The 22867-nt window shown below is 40.3% G+C and overlaps 1 protein-coding gene across 3 annotated transcripts in view; it reads right to left on the reverse strand.

Annotated features, from left to right (window-relative positions):
- SGCD (sarcoglycan delta) overlaps nucleotides 1-22867 on the reverse strand; it is a 520002-nt gene that overhangs the window by 106249 nt on the left and 390886 nt on the right. For all 3 annotated transcript variants that reach the window (XM_058165781.1, XM_058165780.1, XM_058165782.1), the window contains one exon: nucleotides 2044-2131. In XM_058165781.1, the coding sequence (XP_058021764.1) occupies nucleotides 2044-2131 (88 nt within the window). The remainder of the gene's footprint in view (nucleotides 1-2043; nucleotides 2132-22867) is intronic.

Genomic DNA, 22867 nt, shown 5'->3' on the forward strand with positions numbered 1-22867 from the left:
TTTTACCTTTGGTTGGTTACATTTTTAAGTATTAGTCATGTAATTTTTTTTAAAAAATGGTATACTAATACTTTTATGTTATATTTTCTTATTTCTTGTTAGCTATTTTGAAAACCCTATGGGTAAAAGGAAGGGTACGGAAGGAAGGAATGGAGTCAATCCAGAAATGGTTCTTTTTCAAATTTCCACTTACAGCCCAGTTCAAACCAGCATCATACTCCACAGAGATGGCCACCACTAAATAATTACTTTCCTGTGACTACTCCACAAAGCTCATTGCATTTTTAATTTTAGTTTACTTAAATTGCTGTTCTTAGTTCTTATAGCAATAGCACTTAGGCTTATATACCGCTTCACAGTGCTTTACAGCCTTCTCTAAGGAGTTTACAGAGTCAGCATATTGCCCCCAACAATCTGGGTCCTCATTTTACCCACCTTGGAAGTTAGCATTGTTTTTATGAGCATGCATAGAACTTAAATTAAATCTTCTTGATTCTGTTTGACAAACTCAAATATATGGGTTTTTTTTATATCAATTTATAATTTATCTACAGGAATTATAACAAAACTCTTTCTCCTATGTAACACAAAATACCTGAAGTTTTCAGATTTTGTAAAATATCTACACTATTGATTCCTGTCAATCTCTATTTCTTCCAGGATACAGAAACTTAAATTGGAATGTTTAAAGCAAACTATGGAAACCTAAAAAACCCCCACAAAGTACAGAGTTATAGGGCTGTATAAAGCTGGGAAAAGATCGTGAGTTTTATCAGGACTTCAGACGAAATACTCATTTGAAGCTGCTGCATGGAAAAAGGAGAACTTCTGCTTCTGAAGCTACTGCATTTTGGTGTGTTCAGTACGTCTAATAGAAGAGTCTGGCTACGAAAGCACTGGGCAAAGTCCCCAGTGGGATCCCCAAACCCCTCCATTTCTGAGGAAGTGGAAATGAAGAGTGAGAAAATACAGATTTCTTCCTATCGGATACCTACACTGTTTACTTTTTTTTCTTATTTATAAAACTGGAATGCATTTTTTTTTAAATCAAACAGGTTGAAGAATGATTGCATAGCTGCAAAACATGCATGCAAAAACACTTGATGTGGCTTCCTGTTTTGTCCTCCTTGTTTCAAAAGCAAAGTTGCATTTTTTTGAGAGAACCCCACACTCCAGACATTTCAGCAGATGGCACAAGTCTTCTATTAGCAATTCCTCCATGGTGTCTGTCATTCCTTTGCTCCTCTTACTATTTTCTGTTATTCAGCCGTTGGTGCAACTCCTCATGTTCCGCCTGCCAACAGCAGATGAGTCACCAACCATTCAACCATAAAGCAAGTGATGACCAAGGCTCCTTACTGAATTACTTAGCCTGCTGTCTGGAACACAAAACAAGCCAGGTGATCTAATTTCATCCAGAATGATATGTGATTGCATGATTCTCATGTCCCAATCCTGGGCCATGTTCTTTGCTGCTGTTGCTCCTACTGTAAAAGCTTACCCATGCTTAGAAGGGACAGCTCTGCTGGGGAATTTCAGAAGCATCCACTTCCCTGTCAAACACTGAGTGTAGCATTTTGTGAACATAAATGATACTCATCTGCACGAGGGATTTTTAAAAGATTTTTAGAAATCGTTTAAAGACAGAGGACTTCTGTGCTATGAATATTAATCAATTTGGTTCAAGTTGTTTCAGGTAAGTGTAAAGTATTCAGGGATCTGTCTGTTCCAAATCCTTGAGACAGCTGGCACTTTACTGATTAATATTTATAATGGTATCAGAAATGACAATTCTAGTCTGAAGTTCTGCTAGAATAAGGGAGCGTTAGTTTCTACATCTGTGAATTATCGGTGTCCTGAACAGGCCTGCTTCTTCAGTTGCCATGCAGGCTTTTTCTTTCTTCAATTTTGCAAGGGCAAGCTGGAATCATGGTTTGTATCAAAGGAGGTATGTTACTGATGATTATTCCAAGGGCTAATGCTCTCATCATCATGCCCTTTTGGTTCCCTTTTTCTCTTCCTCAGATATTTCCCTTGCCTTACCTGTTACCAGACGTGTAAGAACTTTACTCTCCTCATTGAGAATGTTCACTGTAACATTCTGAGCAGACTGGAAGTACAGAGGGTTGCCCTACAATAGGAGCACAAGAAAAAGAAATTAATGAGGTGGACATCACTTCCCATAAGAAAATGCACTTTCTCTGACCTTTGTCCTAGCCCAGTAGGGCGGAAATGCCTAGATCAGTTTTATATCTATTTGATAAAATGTTCCATGGCTTCTTTTCAGTTGCTCAACAAAATGTCTGGAAAAGTAGAGCACTGTACAATATGACCAACTTTTTTTTAAGGGTAGAAACTTGCATAGATTTGCTTCTGTGTGATAGCAAATCACATTCTGAAGTTTGGTCTGAGGCATAGTCAATAGTGTACTGCTTGGCATTGGTAATAAAAAAAAATCTAAACATATAGAAGGATAAAAGAGATTGAATGGAATGTTGAACGCTACTACTAGCTACTACACTGATTTGCTATCGTTTCATGTGTATTTCAAGTTACTTTTTCCTATACCACATTTTTTTTAAACTTTTCTTTTTTTAAATGAAGCCTATTAGACCACTTGCCCAGTGTAAATTGCTATCATGAGAGACTTGACTCAGATTGGCAATTTTTAAAGTTTATCTTTAAAAACACAAAGTGGTATTCAGACCTAAAATATGTAATGGTGGCATGGACGAGGTTACCAAATGTTACCCCAGTACGTCACTGCCCCTGCTACTTGCAGATTGAATCTCCATTGGGAAAAAAACGTAACTCATCAGAACTGAAAGAAAATATTCATACGGCTTAGCCAAAATATTTTTTATTAAATCCCAATATCTTTTTTCTTTAATGTATGTTTAAGATGCTTGGGTTCAAAAAGTAGTGTGATGCGGACACCTATTTATTGCAAATAAATATATATCTAATAACTTCTTTAATTGAGGAATTAATGGCATACTGATCAAAAAAAATAAGGCCATGATTCACCGACATACAAACTACCCTACTGGTCATTTTATAGTGGAAAATAGACACTGCTTCCAATATAGGCTAGCCATGCCCTTCCCAAGCTCTACACAGTTGATCAAGATCAAGGAAGGATGAATTATCAGAATGATCTCTTTAAGCTAGTTAGGGGTAGATACGGAACCCTAGAATCTGTGAGAGGGATTTCCCATTCCCGTTTTATGGTAAATCCATAAAGCAGAATTTCTAAATGTTTTGGAACACTGCTTCAAGGTTTATCTCAAAGTGGGCTAAGTTACGCTGGAATTACCTGTCATTTGATTTGCCCATTCTCTTTAGATTGCTTATGTGTAGTGTCTCCTCCATTCCTGCCCTGGGTTGTCCAGAAACTCTCACACAACTCCCTTCTCTTGTCCCCACCTTCATTCAGCATGGAATGGAAAGGAAGATTCTGTTAACAACCCTTCCTGTCCAAAGATGACTTTTCAAGCCAAATTCCACTGGGAAGATACAGAAGAAGCAGGCATGGCTTTCTGGTTGTCTAATTCTCATACAGCAGTGTTTTATTTAAGGAAGAAGACCAGGATAGAAGTGGGGACAAGAACAAGGACCCTATTTCAGCCTGAATCAATAACCATAAACCAGATGAAGACAGTTTCAAGGGTTTCCATTTACAGGGTTACTACAGATGCACAGCTTGGGATGCATGCATATTAGCTGCAATTTCCCGAGATCTATTAGGATAGATCTAATGAATTAAGTATTTCAAATCGCCAAATTGCCCCTCATCATTGTTTAAAATCTAAAATATGCTCTACTTCATATTCTTCCTGCCAGGAAAAAAAAGGGAAGGAATAAGGTGTGCGTGTGTGTGTCGCAGAGCAACATGGTCTTAATAAGCAATAGTTAATAAAGAATAGAAATCAATGGAAGGCCAGATGGATCTTTATCGAAGTTGGCACTTGTAAACAAAAGGTGACCACTAATTAGTGTGGATAAAGAAAAGGGGCTGATAAATTTTGAATCTAACTTCCATGAAGGGCAGGAAGATGGCAAAAACTTAGTTGAAGCCACACAGCAATACTTAAACACTCCTGTCTATGGCCATTTGTCATATATTTATGAGTCACTGTGGCAAGGTCCAGCTGTTCCTTGAGAGGGAGTTGTGCTGCTTGCTGTTCCTCTAGGAAGGTGGATGTATTCTCATCTGAGAAACTGCAGTTGAGGGCACCTTGGAAGATTAATGGTACAGATTATAGCTATAAACCATCTGGATAAGTTGTGGCATGCAAAGGGTTGTTATATGCAAATTCTGGGCACAAAGTCCAGCCAATTGACCTGTTGATACAAGACATAGCAGTGTAAGTATTGGTAAAGGGTTGTGTTGGTTCTCTCTGTCTCCCTATCTGTCTTCAGGGGGTTGGTGGATGATAAATGAATTTACATATGAAAAAAACTGGAAGAAAGATTTCCAAAAAAAGGGATGTAAATTGGGCTCAATGATCATACCTATAATGAAGGAGATTGATTAAAAAGAGCTTGACAGTTTCTCGTGCAGAGTAGTCACATACAGTAAATTGATCCATCTTGGTAAACAGATCAATCACCATCAAGTCAGATAGATGAGTAATAACATCCCATAAGATTTTATCCCAAATTCCAGCCTACGATGGAAAGGTTTGGCCACAACAGACTTGCCTCGACAATAGGCATGATAAAAAAAAATCTAAACATATAGAAGGATAAAAGAGATTGAATGGAATGTTGAACGCTACTACTAGCTACTACACTGATTTGCTATCGTTTCATGTGTATTTCAAGTTACTTTTTCCTATACCACATTTTTTTTAAACTTTTCTTTTTTTAAATGAAGCCTATTAGACCACTTGCCCAGTGTAAATTGCTATCATGAGAGACTTGACTCAGATTGGCAATTTTTAAAGTTTATCTTTAAAAACACAAAGTGGTATTCAGACCTAAAATATGTAATGGTGGCATGGACGAGGTTACCAAATGTTACCCCAGTACGTCACTGCCCCTGCTACTTGCAGATTGAATCTCCATTGGGAAAAAAACGTAACTCATCAGAACTGAAAGAAAATATTCATACGGCTTAGCCAAAATATTTTTTATTAAATCCCAATATCTTTTTTCTTTAATGTATGTTTAAGATGCTTGGGTTCAAAAAGTAGTGTGATGCGGACACCTATTTATTGCAAATAAATATATATCTAATAACTTCTTTAATTGAGGAATTAATGGCATACTGATCAAAAAAAATAAGGCCATGATTCACCGACATACAAACTACCCTACTGGTCATTTTATAGTGGAAAATAGACACTGCTTCCAATATAGGCTAGCCATGCCCTTCCCAAGCTCTACACAGTTGATCAAGATCAAGGAAGGATGAATTATCAGAATGATCTCTTTAAGCTAGTTAGGGGTAGATACGGAACCCTAGAATCTGTGAGAGGGATTTCCCATTCCCGTTTTATGGTAAATCCATAAAGCAGAATTTCTAAATGTTTTGGAACACTGCTTCAAGGTTTATCTCAAAGTGGGCTAAGTTACGCTGGAATTACCTGTCATTTGATTTGCCCATTCTCTTTAGATTGCTTATGTGTAGTGTCTCCTCCATTCCTGCCCTGGGTTGTCCAGAAACTCTCACACAACTCCCTTCTCTTGTCCCCACCTTCATTCAGCATGGAATGGAAAGGAAGATTCTGTTAACAACCCTTCCTGTCCAAAGATGACTTTTCAAGCCAAATTCCACTGGGAAGATACAGAAGAAGCAGGCATGGCTTTCTGGTTGTCTAATTCTCATACAGCAGTGTTTTATTTAAGGAAGAAGACCAGGATAGAAGTGGGGACAAGAACAAGGACCCTATTTCAGCCTGAATCAATAACCATAAACCAGATGAAGACAGTTTCAAGGGTTTCCATTTACAGGGTTACTACAGATGCACAGCTTGGGATGCATGCATATTAGCTGCAATTTCCCGAGATCTATTAGGATAGATCTAATGAATTAAGTATTTCAAATCGCCAAATTGCCCCTCATCATTGTTTAAAATCTAAAATATGCTCTACTTCATATTCTTCCTGCCAGGAAAAAAAAGGGGAGCAATAAGGTGGGCGTGTGTGTCATGAGAGCAACATGGTCTTAATAAGCAATAGTTAATAAAGAATAGAAATCAATGGAAGGCCAGATGGATCTTTATCGAAGTTGGCACTTGTAAACAAAAGGTGACCACTAATTAGTGTGGATAAAGAAAAGGGGCTGATAAATTTTGAATCTAACTTCCATGAAGGGCAGGAAGATGGCAAAAACTTAGTTGAAGCCACACAGCAATACTTAAACACTCCTGTCTATGGCCATTTGTCATATATTTATGAGTCACTGTGGCAAGGTCCAGCTGTTCCTTGAGAGGGAGTTGTGCTGCTTGCTGTTCCTCTAGGAAGGTGGATGTATTCTCATCTGAGAAACTGCAGTTGAGGGCACCTTGGAAGATTAATGGTACAGATTATAGCTATAAACCATCTGGATAAGTTGTGGCATGCAAAGGGTTGTTATATGCAAATTCTGGGCACAAAGTCCAGCCAATTGACCTGTTGATACAAGACATAGCAGTGTAAGTATTGGTAAAGGGTTGTGTTGGTTCTCTCTGTCTCCCTATCTGTCTTCAGGGGGTTGGTGGATGATAAATGAATTTACATATGAAAAAAACTGGAAGAAAGATTTCCAAAAAAAGGGATGTAAATTGGGCTCAATGATCATACCTATAATGAAGGAGATTGATTAAAAAGAGCTTGACAGTTTCTCGTGCAGAGTAGTCACATACAGTAAATTGATCCATCTTGGTAAACAGATCAATCACCATCAAGTCAGATAGATGAGTAATAACATCCCATAAGATTTTATCCCAAATTCCAGCCTACGATGGAAAGGTTTGGCCACAACAGACTTGCCTCGACAATAGGCATGATAACAAGAAAGACAGTCCTAAGCATCCATCTGCATGTGAGGGCACCAGAAACTGCTAAATAAAAGATGGACAGTCAAAGCTGGGTTATATCTTGGATCTTAGAAAAGTGACACATATTAACGAACAATGTAGAAAAGAGCAAAGAACTATGTCTCCTCGACCCAGTCTAGACATATGGATACCACTGCTGCTGTAGTCTCACATTGTCTAGAGCAGGGGTGTCAAACTTGCGTTGTCATGGTTTTGTTTTTTTTTGTAAATTTTAGAGGGTAATATTTTATCTATAAGTAGCCATATCAAATAGGTTTTTTAAGAGTTGTTTTTAGTTTTGTACTGTTGTTTTCTTTCTGTATTTTATTCTTGGCTGTACACCGCCCTGAGTCCTTCGGGAGTATGGCCGTCTATAAATAAAAATATTCTATTCTATTCTATTCTATTCTATTCTATTCTATTCTATTCTATTCTATTCTATTCTATTCTGTTGTCATGTGTCGTATCGCAACTTTTCCCTCTTCACTAAAATGGGGGTGGGGGTGGCCAGCGCATGATGCATCCTGCCCCGGACTACGAGTTTGATACCCCTGGTATAGAGGATCAACATTTCTAATGTTTTGGAAAGTGAGTGGCTGAGGATCGGATGGGGGAAGCAAAAGATTCAGGTTTCTAGATAGTGGTGGGAGGTTGCCAATTGATTTACTGATTGTTAATGTCAGGTCTTCCAATTTTTTCCAGTTTTCCCTTAATATCTGTTGAAATTAGTATCAACTTTCCATGTTCCTGATAGGAACTCTAATGGCAGTATCTATTATCCTTTCAAATAAAGATGCCAGAATATTTCCTGCTCTTGATGACTTGATGGCAGGATGGATGACTAAATCTAGGAATTGTTCAATTAGTGATCAGCATCGTCACAGTTCATAACATAAACTGTTTGGTAGCAATACCCTCATGTAATGAAAAATGTTGCATGCATTGAAGCATGTGAGTATCTCTGAATTAATTGAAACATGTGAGTATCTCTGAATTAATGAATCTGAATTTCTATTGTTCTTCTATGCAAGCAGTACTTTCTTTTGACTGAGACATTTTTAATTTAGAAGTGCTCACGTTAAAGAATATAATTAGGGGTATATTTGTTCTGCTAAATGCAACCTAGATTTTGCTTTTCAAACCAAATGGAAAAACAAAGTTGAGAATATAAACATTGTATTTCATTGGGGGTGGTGGTGTAGTATTACTTGACTTGCCATCCTTCTCATTGAATTTATTCTGGGCTATGAATTACAGATAGTCCTTGGTTAATGATGGTTTGAAATGACAATGGCTCTGAACAGGTGTTACTTACCACCGATTCTCAAAGTTCAGCTGTTTCCGCACCCCTGTGGTCATGGGATCATGATCTGGGCACTTGGCAACTGATTCACGTGAATAACAGTTCCAGGGACCCATAGTCATGTGATCTCTAACCTTCCCTGATGTCTTCTCACAAGCAAACTCATCATGGAAACCAGCAAGAGAAGTCACAAGTAAGCCCTTTAAGACATTCCCACTCATTCCCACTTGTTTTCCTGAGAAGCCTGGCTACAGAGTACAAGATCCCAGGGACCTCCTATTTCAATGTACATGCCTGCCTGCAGCACCCTCTTCCCGCATTTGGCCGTGCACATCTGGTTGGCTGTTCTTGTGTGGTGATTTACTCATCCACTGGCCGGCTGGACTTATAACTTTCTGCCAGCTTCCTCATTGACTTTGCTTGTTGGAAGTCAGCGGAAAATTGCAAGGAGGTCCTCATTTAACAATCCATGATCCTCAATTAATAACAGCAATGTTGACTGCTGGAATTGCCTTACAACTGCATCACTTAGGAACAAAAAAAATCTGGTCCTAATTACTGTTATAAGTGATTAATTTGATATATTTTCTATAAGCAGAAAATCATTGTGTAGTTCATAAGGCTGATACATTACCAGTTTGCAATTACCAGTTGATATAAAGACAATGAAGAAACTCGTATGTATGTATGTATGTATGTATGTATGTATTTGTTTTTGTAGGTTTTCACGGGTATAGGTATGTAGGTTTTGGCATATTCAGGTCTTTTCCCATGTAAGGTTGAGAGTATCTTGGCGACGTTTTGATGAGGTCTCACTCATCATCTTGAGGCTGGTGCTTTTGGCTTCGGGTTTGCTCACACAAGCACGAAGCCAAAAGCACCAGCCTGGAGATGGTGGGTGGGGCCTCGTCAAAACTTCGCCATGATACTCTCAACCTTACATGGGAAAAGACCTGAATAATATGCCAAGACCTATATACATACAAATATACATATATATTTTCACGGGCATATGTATGTAGGTTTTGGTATGTTTGGGTCTTTTCCCATGTAAGATTGAAAGTATTTAGGCAACGTTCCGATGAGATCTCACTCATCATCTTCAGGCTGGAGTTTTTGGCTTTGTTCTTATGTGACAAAGTGTGGATTTTAACTGCTGTTTCTCTATAAATACTGGTGGGGGCGTGTATTTTGAATTGATGGCCTAGCTGTTGCAAGCTGATTGGTTGGCTGTGTTACTACATATTGATTGGTTATTGGAAGACAGCCTTCTGCACAGACCAAAAAATAGCTAACATCTTAAGAAACCCCAAAGACAAGATCCAGCTAGAAAACCAAGGAGTCTATGAAATACCATGCAAAATCTGTCCAGCAACATACATTGGACAAACTAATAGGAGAATAAATGCACACATAGCAGAATACAAGATTGCAGTCAGAAAAGAAGAAAAAAATTTCATCTTTTTTCCAACACCTTAAAGCAACAGGATATGACATTGATTTTGAAGGAACCAAATTAATCTCCAAAACTGAACACTACCACAAGAGAATAATTATGGAAGCCATAGAAATAGAGAAACACCCACATAACATGAATAAATGTGATGATACTTCCCACTTACCAAACATCTGGAAACTAGCCCTAGTCAAGAAATGAATCCCAGCTACAAAAATTGATACCAACACACGACAGGACCTTGAACTCAAAACCAGACCAGGGCCCAAAATGCTATTCCCCACACAAACTTCAACACATAACAGGACCTGGAACTCGGAACCAGACCAGGGCCCAAAATGCTACTTCCCACACAAACATCAATCCCATTAACCAATTAGTAACACAGCCAACTAATCAGCCTGCAGCAACTAGGCCAGCAATTCAAAAAACTCCAATAACCAATCAATATGTAGCAACACAGCCAGCCAATCAGCTTGCAACAGCTAGGCCATCAATTCAAAATATACCCCCCCACCAGTATTTATAGAGAAACAGCAGTTAAAATCCACACTTTGTCACATAAGAACAAAGCCAAAAACTCCAGCCTGAAGAAGATGAGTGAGATCTCATCGAAACGTTGCCTCAATACTTTCAAGCTAGCCATACCCTTATTCGGCTTCGAACATGACTAGCTGATGAAAGCTAAAAAGCTTAAAATAGATCCCTTTATTTCTTTATCAGCAATATATATTTGGTATAAAATGGTTTGTCGTGAATGGGACTGCTTGAGGGCTCCTGGATTGGAGCTGAAAGGCAAAAGGGAAGCAGTATGCTCCCTCCCACATTGGGGCAGACTAGGTGCTTCGACAGAAACACACACACACACACGATGTTAATAACCCCAGACTTTGAAAAAAAATTAATAACTCAAAATTACATGCAGATATCAGTGTACAGCCCAATGTACAAAATCTTCTCTATTGCTTCCCCACAGCCCCGAAGAACATTATTTCATACAGCAAAGTACAGTGTTTTCTCCTCTAAATCGGTCTTGGTTCACTCCAACTTAGTGCCTCTTGTAAGCAAGCATCTTAACCAAAGGTGGCAGCCCTGAAGATCCAAAGAAGGCATGACTTTCAAAAAACAGAGGAATTGCTTGCTTAAGTTAGTTTGTCAGTCAATGGTTATGACAACAACTTGCTGGTGGTAGTAATAATGTAAAAAATACCGCCATCACTCTGATACAAAATTATTCACTACCATCAGCATGCCTTCTCCATCCACATCTCAAAGCTGCCAAAGTGCACTGTTTGTTGCATTGCTGCATTTAAAACCTATATTATTTTAGCTCCTATAGCTAAAGGAGATGGAATGGAGCTAGCTTGACCTAAAAAGCCAGGATTTGAGTAAGACTATTTAAAAAAGCCCACCCACATCTCAAACATCACAATTTATAAGATTCAGATACAGCTCAGCTGCTGAACAGTGACAAAGGTTTACAGGAGTTCACAGCTGATTCTGGAAGCTGAAAGGCTCTATATAAAAGAACTTGTTGGGCTGCTTGCTTCTTTAATACTAAGGTAGTTAAGCAGAATCCAAATCGTTTAAACACCTAAGATGATACAATTGCAAATGCCAAGTGCCAATTGAAACAGTAAAAAACAAAAACTGCCTTTAGCATAATTATAAGAAAAGTATGTTGATGAAGAACAGATAAAAGAGGGTTTGGCATAGTGATTAAATCTAGAAACTGGAGACCATGTGTTCTTGTCCTCCCTTAGGTATAAAGCTAGCTGGGTGGTTTTTACAAGCCCATGGAAGAAAGGCAATGGCAAACCGCTCCTAAAAATGTCACCCAGAAAATGGCATGAACTTGTTCAGTTCAAACAAACTTGGAAGGAAAAAAAGGAACTATTCATAAATAACATTTTTATATTCTAGACCAGGGGTCTCCAATCTTGGCAACTTTAAGACTTGTGGACTTCAACTCCCAAATTGCCAAGGTTGGAGACCCCTGTTCTAGACAAGGGCTCACCAAACTCTTCAACTATATCTCTTTGCTATCATTCAATGACCACTTGAATCTTCCCAATGAAGATATGGTAGCCCTATACAAACAGAATTTATATTTGTTCCCACATGTCCCCATTCAGAGTTATGGATAAACACAGAACAAACCTTGACAATTCTAATATCTCATAACAGTCTTCTCAATGAAAAAAAAATCTTTTATGCATAGTGCCTTTTGATTTTAAACCCTCTGATACTGAGAGATTTCTATGGTTTTCTTTTACTTTTGTTTTTTGTTCTGTTTTCCACTTTAAAAGATTCCTGTTTGGAAATCATTCTGACTGGTACTGCTTGTCTGCTTTAATTATATGAGCTGTTCTGGAAAAGTCAGTTTTGGTCTCTCTTACTAACAAGAACTTTTTATTACTGATTTACATAAAATGGGAGCATGCTGTTTAAAAATAACTATTCCACAGAGGAGCCAACATACGTTTTGAAATACTTAATTCTTTCCCCTTTAAAGATAGTTAGTTTACACATTCAGACCTTAGCTTCTTGTGGTTTTCAGAAGAAGGCTCAGTTTGCCTGATGAAAGAGCAATAGTTGCAACAGTCTGTAAGAGATTTTTTATGCTGCCACTTAATTTCCATAATTCATATGATTAAAGGCTAAAACAAGCTAACAAGAAGGCTGGTACTGTGTTACAAGACATTAGCATCCAATGCCTTGTGCCAAACTTTATAATATTTTTATCTTGAGATAGAGTGTCTTTCATATTTATTTGTAGCACCCAGTGTTTAAGAAAAAGCAATAAGAATTCTCCCCCAACATCGACTGCAACTGATTGCAGAAAATGGTTGCTCATAACAGAACAGATACTGTATGTTCTCACTGTATGGAGTCCTGCTGTATCTGTACTATTTGTACAATAATAATGATGATTGTGAACATCTCAACAGCTGGTAGTATATCTGGTTTATGCCACTGGTATTTTCACGGGTGAATCACATAGCATTCAAGAAGTATGTGAACCAGAACTTTTTCTCAGCATAACGTCTCAATCAATTATCCCAGTATGTTTACATCAAATAAATGTATGATTGAATTCTGATCCCTACAATATTTTTGTAGCCTTTTAACTTCCATGGGGTAAAGATATTGTTGTTGACACATCATTATCACCTTCATAGGAGTGCAACATTTGTTTTTAGCACCCCAGCAACAGCTGACTGTTTGCAAACACTGTATGGTTTTTTTCTAGGTTTTTTCCCCTCTCTCTTTGTGATAAACAAATGCAATCATGGACAGCTATGAGCAGAACTAGCCACATCAGAGAACTGAACTTTTTCTCAGATGGGCAAGAAAAAGACCATGGCTTTCCTAAAATTCAGGTAAAAAAGAATTAATGATGTTGTTTGAACATGAAATAGGTTCCATACTTCTATCAGGAATAAAAACTGGAAATATTTTCTTCAAACTAGAAACAGCTAGAAACTTCTTTACCATTCTAGCTTTTCATAGAAATTGTTTTGGACTTCAGAACAAGGAATCGATGGCTGCAAAACACAATATTAATTGCAGAATGATTCAGGAATAATTGTATGCTTGAAACCCGGCATCTGAAAAAACCACAGGATTTCCTGTACCCTGGAAGTTTTACCGAACACTTAACAAACACATACATTGTGTTAGTAAAGGTATGGTATCAGAGAAACACAAACACAGCAGGCCCTTGAGCAAGATGAAATGGCACAGAGAAGGATGCTTGTACTATAGTGTAACAACAGGTCCTAACCTTGTTCATGGATTTTAACTGTTCATACTCTGGGAAGCCCACCGCACCCCAGAAGAATGAAATATTTTGGGAAATATTAAAAAAAGACAGAATATTATATTTCCCTAAAGGAAAAATGGAGAAACATGTTTTTAGAGGCAGAAAGCAGCCCCAAGTCATTCTTAATAGCCCACAGCAGATGCCAGCACTTAAGAGATAAAGAGCTTATTGCAAGAGGTAGACAATTGAAAGCTTATTGCAAGAGGCAGAAATCCATTCAAGGCAGGGTATTTTGAAACTGCTTGCAAGAAAGTTTGACTGCTAACAAAAGCAGAGTGATAGGATTAGAAGCAGCCTCTCACTCAAGATCCAACACAATACGAATTGCCCAACACACTTTCAGAACACAAGCTCCTTCATTGCACCACCCCCAGAACAGCTCAAACTTCAAAGTCACAGAAACTTATTAAGATCCATCCATTCATTCAACCATTTGTTCAGCTGACCCAGAACTATGGTTCTGTTCAATAAATCATTTTTCCAATCAGCTTCCATGTTGTTTCCAGTGCCTTTCTCCTGGCTTGGAACTGAACCAGGTTAATTTTCCTCCCAACAATACTTTCACAAAAGGACTACAATGTACTCACAATGTGACAGCTGGGATAGGTGTGGACAGCCTAAACTACAGTTTCTTAGAAGGCAAATACGTTTGCATCAGACTCGGAACCAGAATGTTTTGTATATTTAAATTAGGAAAAATAATTCCTGTGGATTCCTTGATATTCTCTGAGTTTGGATGTATATTTGCAGACATTTTATTATCTGACTAAGTAACATCAGTGCTAGTGAATGTGGTGTTGATGTCTGTTAATCCTTGGCAGAGTTGGTGGAGATATTGTTTTCTCTGATTGTTTGTCTGGTGCTTATCCCTGCTTATCTGAATATAGATTGCTGGACACAATATGGTCTTATTGTTTCCTTTGTTTTTTTATTGACTTTTTTGAATGGTGTGTAAACATGATTTAAGTATCTATTGATAGCCGATTTGTCTGAATGCCAAGCTTTCAAGAATTGTCTACCATTTTTGGATTTAACTTATCTAGGAATCTCAGTTTCCCAGTTGAAACTATGGTTGAGATTTCTGATTGCTAGTTGGTGTTCATGCATGCAGACTGGTAGTCTTCTCCCTGCCTGTACTACAAAGTGGCTGTTACAGTCCTTACACTGTATATTGTATACGACTCCAGTTTTTTCTTCTTGGGCTATTGGGCCTTTTGTGCCTTGTTTTAATAATAGTAGATTGGTTATAGCCTTTCATTTATTTGAGTGTAGATTGAAATACTGCTTTATTGTTGACAATTTTGCTTCCGTATTAATAATAAATCTGATAAACTAATGAGCCTAAGTAACATCTTGCTGAAGAAACTGAATACAAAAGCAAAACAAAATAAACAAACAAGAAACAAAAAGGAGATCTCCAAAACACTAAGGAATTACTTAATTGATCATTTTCTGTTGCAAGAGAACATTTATTTCACTAAGGCAAATTTCATCTCGGCCAAACAAAACACCCTTTCCAATATGGTAATTTTGCTTTCTTTGTGAAAGAGGCTTCATTCATTCCACAGAAGAAAAACCCCATCTCCTACAAAACACATAAACACACTCACTAACACAAATACACATTCCTGAAAGGACATCCACAATGTTCTCACCTAGAAACAGAATGCGATGCACATTTTTTTTTCACTCATATCCAACCAGGTTTTGTCTCTTCATCTTTTGCCCTAGATTTCTAGTAGAAGAAACCCATTCATTTTGTTGCTCATTCCACTCTGTATTCAGCAGAAGTTTTCATGAATATGACCTCTTCAATGTAAGTTGGAAACTTGTAATAAAATTCTAAAAATCACATTTCTCTTTAGCTTTTGTACCAGCCTCTCATTAAAGATTCCCACTAGGGTTTCGTTGTAACATTGTGTGGTTGGACATGTACTTGTATTAGCTGTTCCAGACACTCAGTTCATTAAAACACATGAGATGCATTGAAAAAAACAATATTTGAAAGGTGGAGCAAATCTAGCAGTACAATGTGGGCTGTTCCTTAACAATGGATGAGCCACTGAACCAAACAAGGTAATTTTTACAAATAGGAAGAAAAGGTATTGATTTTATTAGGCTCAGTATAGTAAGTACCACTTAGTGTCTTCGTTTGCTTCACTTCCAAGAAAAAGTAAAATCTTTTTGGTTAGAAATGGAAGGCTAGATAACCAAGGGTCATTCCCCTTAACATTTATTAGATATTTTACACTGTGCATATTTCTTTGATATAATTTATAGAAAAAATATGGAAAAGAGGAAAGCAATTTTTGTATGTTGTATGTTTACCTACAAATTAATAATAATTCCATCTTCCTTTTTATTTTTATTTTTAAAAAGCTAGTTAAAGACTATAATGGAGCAATTTAAATGGAGCAATTCAAAGGCTAAGTGAGCACAGATTATCCTGAATTTGACAGAAAGAACAAAGATGTATTTGTACTTTTTAAAATGTATTGGTCTGTTACAAAATTAACCAAAAGGCATATTAATTAACAATGAAGAAAATGTATTGGGTTTGCCTTGTTTTATTAAAGAAAAGAATACATTTGAAAAGAATATGAATTCAACAGAATATCAGTCAAATAGAAGGAAACTAAAGTTGCCAGATTTGGGCTATGGAATTCTGGATAACCATTATAGGTAAAGGTAAAGGTTTCCCTCACACATATGTGCTAGTTGTTCCCGACTCTAGAGGGCAGTGTTTATCTCTGTGTCAAAGCTGCCGTTGTTTGAAGATGTCTCCGTGGTCATATGGCCAGCATGACTAAATGTCAAAAGTGCACAGAACACTTTCCTTCCCACCAAAGGTAGTCCCTATTTTTCTACTTGCATTTTTTACATGCTTTCGAACTGCTAGGTTGGCAGGTGCTGGGAAAAAGTAACAGGAGCTGACTCCATTACGCGGCACTAGGGACTCGAACCATTGAACTGCTGACCTTTCGATTGACAAGAACGATTAGATAACAGCAAAGAGATAATAGAAAACTCCCCCCCCCATCAACTAGCGACTTTTTAGACTTTAGAGTAACTGAAATCTGGTAATGATAATTGCTTTAAGTCGTGCCATACTGCTAGAACAATGTTTTAGGTTTAACTAATGTAAGGAAATCAGAATTTTAACAGAAAACAACATGACAATCAACACAGAATACCAAGTTTAAATTAATCTTAATGCAATCACAAATACATCACAGCAGTGTTACTTGAATATATTTGTTTTTATTTATTCATACATTTGTCAAAATGACTTTACATTTTGGAGCTTTTAGGCATGATGTTCATATAACTAGATCATGGGGAGGTGGTGTCAAAATATATAAGTTTTAAAGAATAAGTACAGCCTATGAATAGGATAGAAAGGGTAATGGAAACATATTAAAATGAGGACATTTTAAAATCCACTGGCTCTTTTTTAAAAACAGAGTTAAAATATTATTTGGTATTTTTCTTCAATGAAACAGTAGTGATCTGAAAGGATATGATAACAGTTTTGATTTGCAATATCTAAATTTCTGTGACCTTTTCCAAAGCTATCTATAATGCACTACTCCATCTTACATGCTGTACCATCATTATTTTCAAATGCCTCCAATTTTTTTAAAATTCCTCAAATAACTCATCCCTTAGATAGCAATCAAATCAGCAATTTAAGGCTTCAGCTTGCAACAGGCAATGAACAACAGACAATGAACATATCTTCCCAGTGGCATTCCTCACCTCCCAAGTATGAAGAATTGACTGTTCATCATTCAGGAAAAGTTACCTGCAGGGAGCAAACTCTGAAACTTTGGTTAAGGGTAGCAGTATGTGGCTCAAATGGTAATCCAACAATATTCATATAGCAAGTTGTTTACCTCTCCCACCAATCCAAAAATCTGTTGGCCTGAACTGTCAGCCCTTCCAGGTAAACCAGACAGAAACACAGCTAAATAAGGTAATTCTACTTTGTTGTAAGGCTGTGTTAACACAATCTTGCACATCTGAAGGTATAACTTTCCCACCGTCACTTTTAATCATCTGAACAATCATCGGTGGGTCCTTCCTAAGTTTCTTTCTCTGACTGTTAGGCCACTGTGGGCTCCTGCCTTTCTTGTCTGATTGTTTCCTAAGCAGCATCTCTTCCCCTTGTCTCCCAAGGACATCTACACACTCCACTACATAGAGTAAACACATGATCAAAATTCCAATTATTCTTTGCCCTCATTTTGTCATTTTATCCCTTGAACAAAGGAAAAATATTGAGAAGCTATTCTCCTTGTAATTAACAAGAAACATTTATTTACCTTTTCTCTTGGGAGAAAATTATAGTATCATGTTGAATGATTTAGGTTCTAACCAAACTATGCCAGAAATCTAGAGAACGATTCAGTGACCTACAGAATGGAAGAGGTCAACCTACATAACAATACCAAAGAAAGGAGATTAATAAAGCGCTTAAATTATTGTATTATTTCCTTAATTCACATGCTAGCAAAATAATGCTTTGAATGATCCAATACAGATTAAAACCTTATGTGACAGATGTTCAAGCTGGTTTAAGAAAAGACTGAGGAGAAAGAGTCATAATTGTTGTCATATGCTAGATAATTGAGAACGAAAAGGAAGGGGAGGAGAAGGAAGGTAAGGTAAAAGAAGTTAGCATATCTTCACAGATTATAGAAAGGCCTTTGATTGTGCTGATCATGCCAAGCTATAGAACATTCTTAGATAACATCCCAGAACATTTGGTGTCTTCCCATGAAGCTTGTACTTAGGTCAAGAAGCTATAGTCTAGACAGAAGAGGTGGCTCCAGACCGGCAAAGGAATGTGACAAGGCTGTACACTCTTTCCTTATTTTATTTTTTTATTCAAAAAGTTTTACAGAAAAATTTTTTCCCCTTTCCCCCCCTCCCCTCCCCCCTCCCTTCACAACCCCCCTCCCCCCCGACTTCCCGGAACGAGCACAAGGTATAGTTAAAAATAAAACAAACATATGCAGAATCCACCAGCCCAACTTTTATTCCATCTAACTGTTGCCCTACCGGCCTTCTGGCCGTTGTTTGTGACTGTTCTGGTTCTGCCCATCGTCCGCGATACCATCTATCGACCGGGAACTTTTCTCTCCCCGCTGTTATTTAGATCTTTATGCATGAAATTACGGCTGCCGAACTTCTTCAACTGCGAGGTTCCCCCGCCTCGCAGGAATGGCCCTCTGGGTTATCGAGGGCCGGCCTTAACGAGGGGTCTTGGGACCCGGAGAGGTGGCATGCGAGGAAGAAGAATTTATGGGGTTTTATACATAGGTTTTTTAATAAGGGTTTTTTAAAGGGGGGGAGGGAAGTGACGGGCGGGGGGAAGAACCCATCGGGGAGGGTAGGTTCAGTCCCAGTTCACGGCATTTTTTCATCAGGTCCGAGGGAGGGGGGCGAGGGGTACGTTCCAGAAGTGGAAGTTGGCTCCATCTGTACGGTAAGTGGGAGGGGCAGATATGGCGGAAGCAAGAGGCCGTATCGTTCGTTGGGAGCACGTGTTCGCTGTTTAAAAGCGATCACGTGCTCCGGCCCCCCAGTCTTTCCCCGTTCCCCGGAAGGTCAGCATCCTCAGAGCCCGGGCCTCCGGTTGATGTTGTGTAATGCCCGGTCCGTGGTTAACAAGGCCCCCCTGATTTGTGATCTTATTCAGGGGGAGTCCATGGACTTTATGGGCATTACGGAGACCTGGTTGGGCGCAGAAGGGGGGGTGCCCCTAGTTGAACTGTGCCCGCCAGGTTTCCGAGCATTCCATCAACCGAGGGCCCAGGGTAGGGGTGGAGGGGTGGCGGTTGTAATGAAAGAGGGTCTGGAGCCGAGAGAGACCACTGTCCCTCAGATAGCCGGCTGTGAATCCCTTCTTGTGAAGTGGGGCCATAAGAATCAGATGGGTTTGTTGATCACGTACCTGGCTCCTTGCTACGTGACTACAGCCCTGCCTGAGCTACTGGAGGTGCTTGCCAGGGTGGCTGTTGAGATCCCCAGACTTTTGGTCATGGGTGATTTCAACCTGCCATCGGCCGGCCTGTCGTCAACAGTGGTTCAGGAGTTCCAGGCTTCCATGACGGCCTTGGACCTGATTCAAGTAACGGATGGCCCTACTCACACGGGGGGATCCACGCTGGACCTGATTTATATATCTGGACAGTGGTTTAATGATCTGGTAGTAAGAGATTTAGTGACGATACCAGTGTCATGGTCAGATCATTTTCTCCTCCGCCTAGACTTTCAGACCGCTACTCACCACTGAGGGAGACGGAACCAATGCGTTGGTTCCGTCCCAGGCGCCTGATGGACCCTGAGAGGTTCCAGACGGAGCTTGGGCCGTTCCCTGAGGATCTTACCCACGGCACGACCGAAGACCTAGTGGCAGCCTGGGAACAGGCCGCGGCTGGGGCTTTGGACCGTGTCGTGCCTTTGCGGCCTCTGACCCGGCACAGATCTCAATTAGCTCCTTGGTTCTCTGAGGAGCTGAGAGAGATGAAACGCCGGAGAAGATGCCTAGAAAGTGCCTGGAGGTCCAGCCGCTCCGAAGCTGATCGGACACTAGTTAGGTCTTTTTCAAAGACCTACCTAGTGGCACTGACGGTGGCGAGGCGTTCTTACGCCTCCTCCCTCATTGCGTCGGCAGATAACCGCCCGGCCGCCCTGTTTGGTGACCCGTTCCTCCTTCACCAGGGGACGGGATGACCCCTTGCAGGGACGTGCCGAGGAGTTTAGCGGTTATCTATACGATAAAATCGCTCAGCTTCGGGATAGCTTGGACCAAGATTGCGATGATCCGGATGAGATGACTGAGGCTCGTCTTGTTGATGTTGTTTGGGATGAGTTTGATTCTGTGGCTCCCGAGGACGTGGACAGGTTGCTGGGGGGGCTGCATGCCACTACATGTTTACTGGACCCGTGCCCCTCCTGGCTGGTGCTGGCCACTCAGGATGTGACACGAGGCTCGCTGCGGGGTATTATAAATGCTTCTTTGATGGAGGGGTCTTTCCGCGCCTTGAAAGAGGCGGTGGTGAGACCCCTCCTCAAGAAGCCTTCCCTGGACCCAGCTATTTTGGGTAATTATCGTCCAGTCTCCAACCTTCGCTTTGTGGCGAAGGTTGTAGAGAGTGTGGTGGCACGGCAGTTCCCTCAGTACCTGGAGGAAGCTGTCTATCTAGACCCATTCCAGTCCGGCTTCCGGCCCGGGTATAGCACGGAGACAGCTTTGGTTGCGTTGGTGGATGACCTCTGGAGGGCCAGGGGTTGCTCCTCTGCCCTGGTCCTGTTGGATCTCTCATCGGCTTTTGATACCATCGACCATGGTATCCTGCTGCGCCGGTTGGAGGGGTTGGGAGTGGGAGGCACCGTTTATCGGTGGTTCTCCTCCTACCTCTCCGACCGGTCGCAGACGGTGTTGACAGGGGGGCAGAGATCGGCCGCAAGGCGCCTCACTTGTGGGGTGCCGCAGGGGTCGATTCTCTCGCCTCTCCTGTTCAACATCTACATGAAGCCGTTGGGCGAGGTCATCAGTGGCTTTGGGGTGAGTTATCATCTGTACGCTGATGATACTCAGCTGTACTTTTCCACCCCAGGCCACCCCAGCGAAGCTGTCGAAGTGCTGTCCCGTTGTTTGGAGGCCGTACGGGTCTGGATGGGGAGAAACAGACTCAGACTCAATCCATCCAAGACGGAGTGGCTGTGGATGCCGGCATCCCGGTACAGTCAGCTGCAACCGCGGCTGACTGTTGGGGGCGAGTCATTGGCCCCAATGGAAAGGGTGCACAACTTGGGCGTTCTCCTGGATGGACGGCTGTCGTTTGAAGATCACTTGACGGCCGTCTCCAGGAGAGCTTTTTACCAGGTTCGCCTGGTCCGCCAGTTGCGCCCCTTTCTTGACCGGGATGCCTTATGCACGGTCACTCATGCTCTCGTCACTTCTCGACTGGATTATTGCAATGCTCTCTACATGGGGCTACCCCTGAAGTGTACCCGGAGACTTCAGTTAGTCCAGAATGCAGCTGCGCGGGTGATTGAGGGAGCACCACGTTGCTCCCGGGTAACACCACTCCTGCGCAGTCTGCACTGGCTACCTGTGGTCTTCCGGGTGCGCTTCAAGGTTTTGGTTACCACCTTCAAAGCGCTCCATGGCTTAGGGCCCGGGTACTTACGGGACCGCCTGCTGTTTCCACATACCTCCCACCGACCCGTAAGCTCTCACAGAGAGGGTCTTCTCAGAGTGCCGTCCGCCAAGCAGTGTCGGCTGGCGGCCCCCAGGGGAAGGTCCTTCTCTGTGGGAGCACCTACTCTCTGGAACGAACTTCCCCCCGGTTTACGCCAATTGCCTGACCTTCGGACCTTCCGCCGGGAACTGAAAACTTATTTATTTATACAAGCGGGACTGGCCTGATTTTTAAATTCTAAATTCTAAATTTTAAATTTTAATGGTAATTTTACTGGGTATTTTATATGGTCAATTGGACGGTTTTAATCTTGGCCTTTTATTGAATAAGTTTTTTAATTGTTATTTTAATATGTATATTAACTGTTTTAAATGAAGGCTGTACACCGCCCTGAGTCCTTCGGGAGAAGGGCGGTATAAAAGTTTAATAAATAAATAAATAAATAAATAAAAAACCAGCAGCATAGTAGATGTACCCTATAACAGCAGCAGTGGGCACATCATTGGAAGTCCTGAAGGACCAGGCTGGAAAAGATTGTCCTGGAGAAAATCTATGTGGGTGGTCAGAGTCCACATGTGAAGGCAGATAATCAAGGTAGATTTATTTGTACACTGTGAGCTTATGCACCGGAGACAAATTCCTTGTGAGTCCAATCACACATGGCTCATAAAGATTCTATTCTATTCTATTCTATTCTATTCTATTCTATTCTATTCTATTCTATTCTATTCTATTCTATTCTATTCTACTCCACTCCACTCCACTCCACTCCACTCCACTCCACTCCACTCTCTATTCTATTCTCAACCAAAATTGTTCAGAAGTCACTGTAGGCAGGCTGTCTAAATATGACATGTATTTAACTTTTTCATCTTTGAAAGTCCCCATTTCTAAGAAGCCAGTAATGCTGCTATTGAATCATGCTGTTTGAAAAGGATGTGCGCATTACATTTATTTAGCATCATATAAATTATCAACCCTCCCCCTCCTCCCAAAAAGATCAAGTAAACCATTATCACAAAAAGAAATATATCTATGATG

The sequence above is a fragment of the Ahaetulla prasina genome, chromosome 2, assembly GCF_028640845.1.
Source record: "Ahaetulla prasina isolate Xishuangbanna chromosome 2, ASM2864084v1, whole genome shotgun sequence".
NCBI classification, from domain to species: domain Eukaryota; kingdom Metazoa; phylum Chordata; class Lepidosauria; order Squamata; family Colubridae; genus Ahaetulla; species Ahaetulla prasina.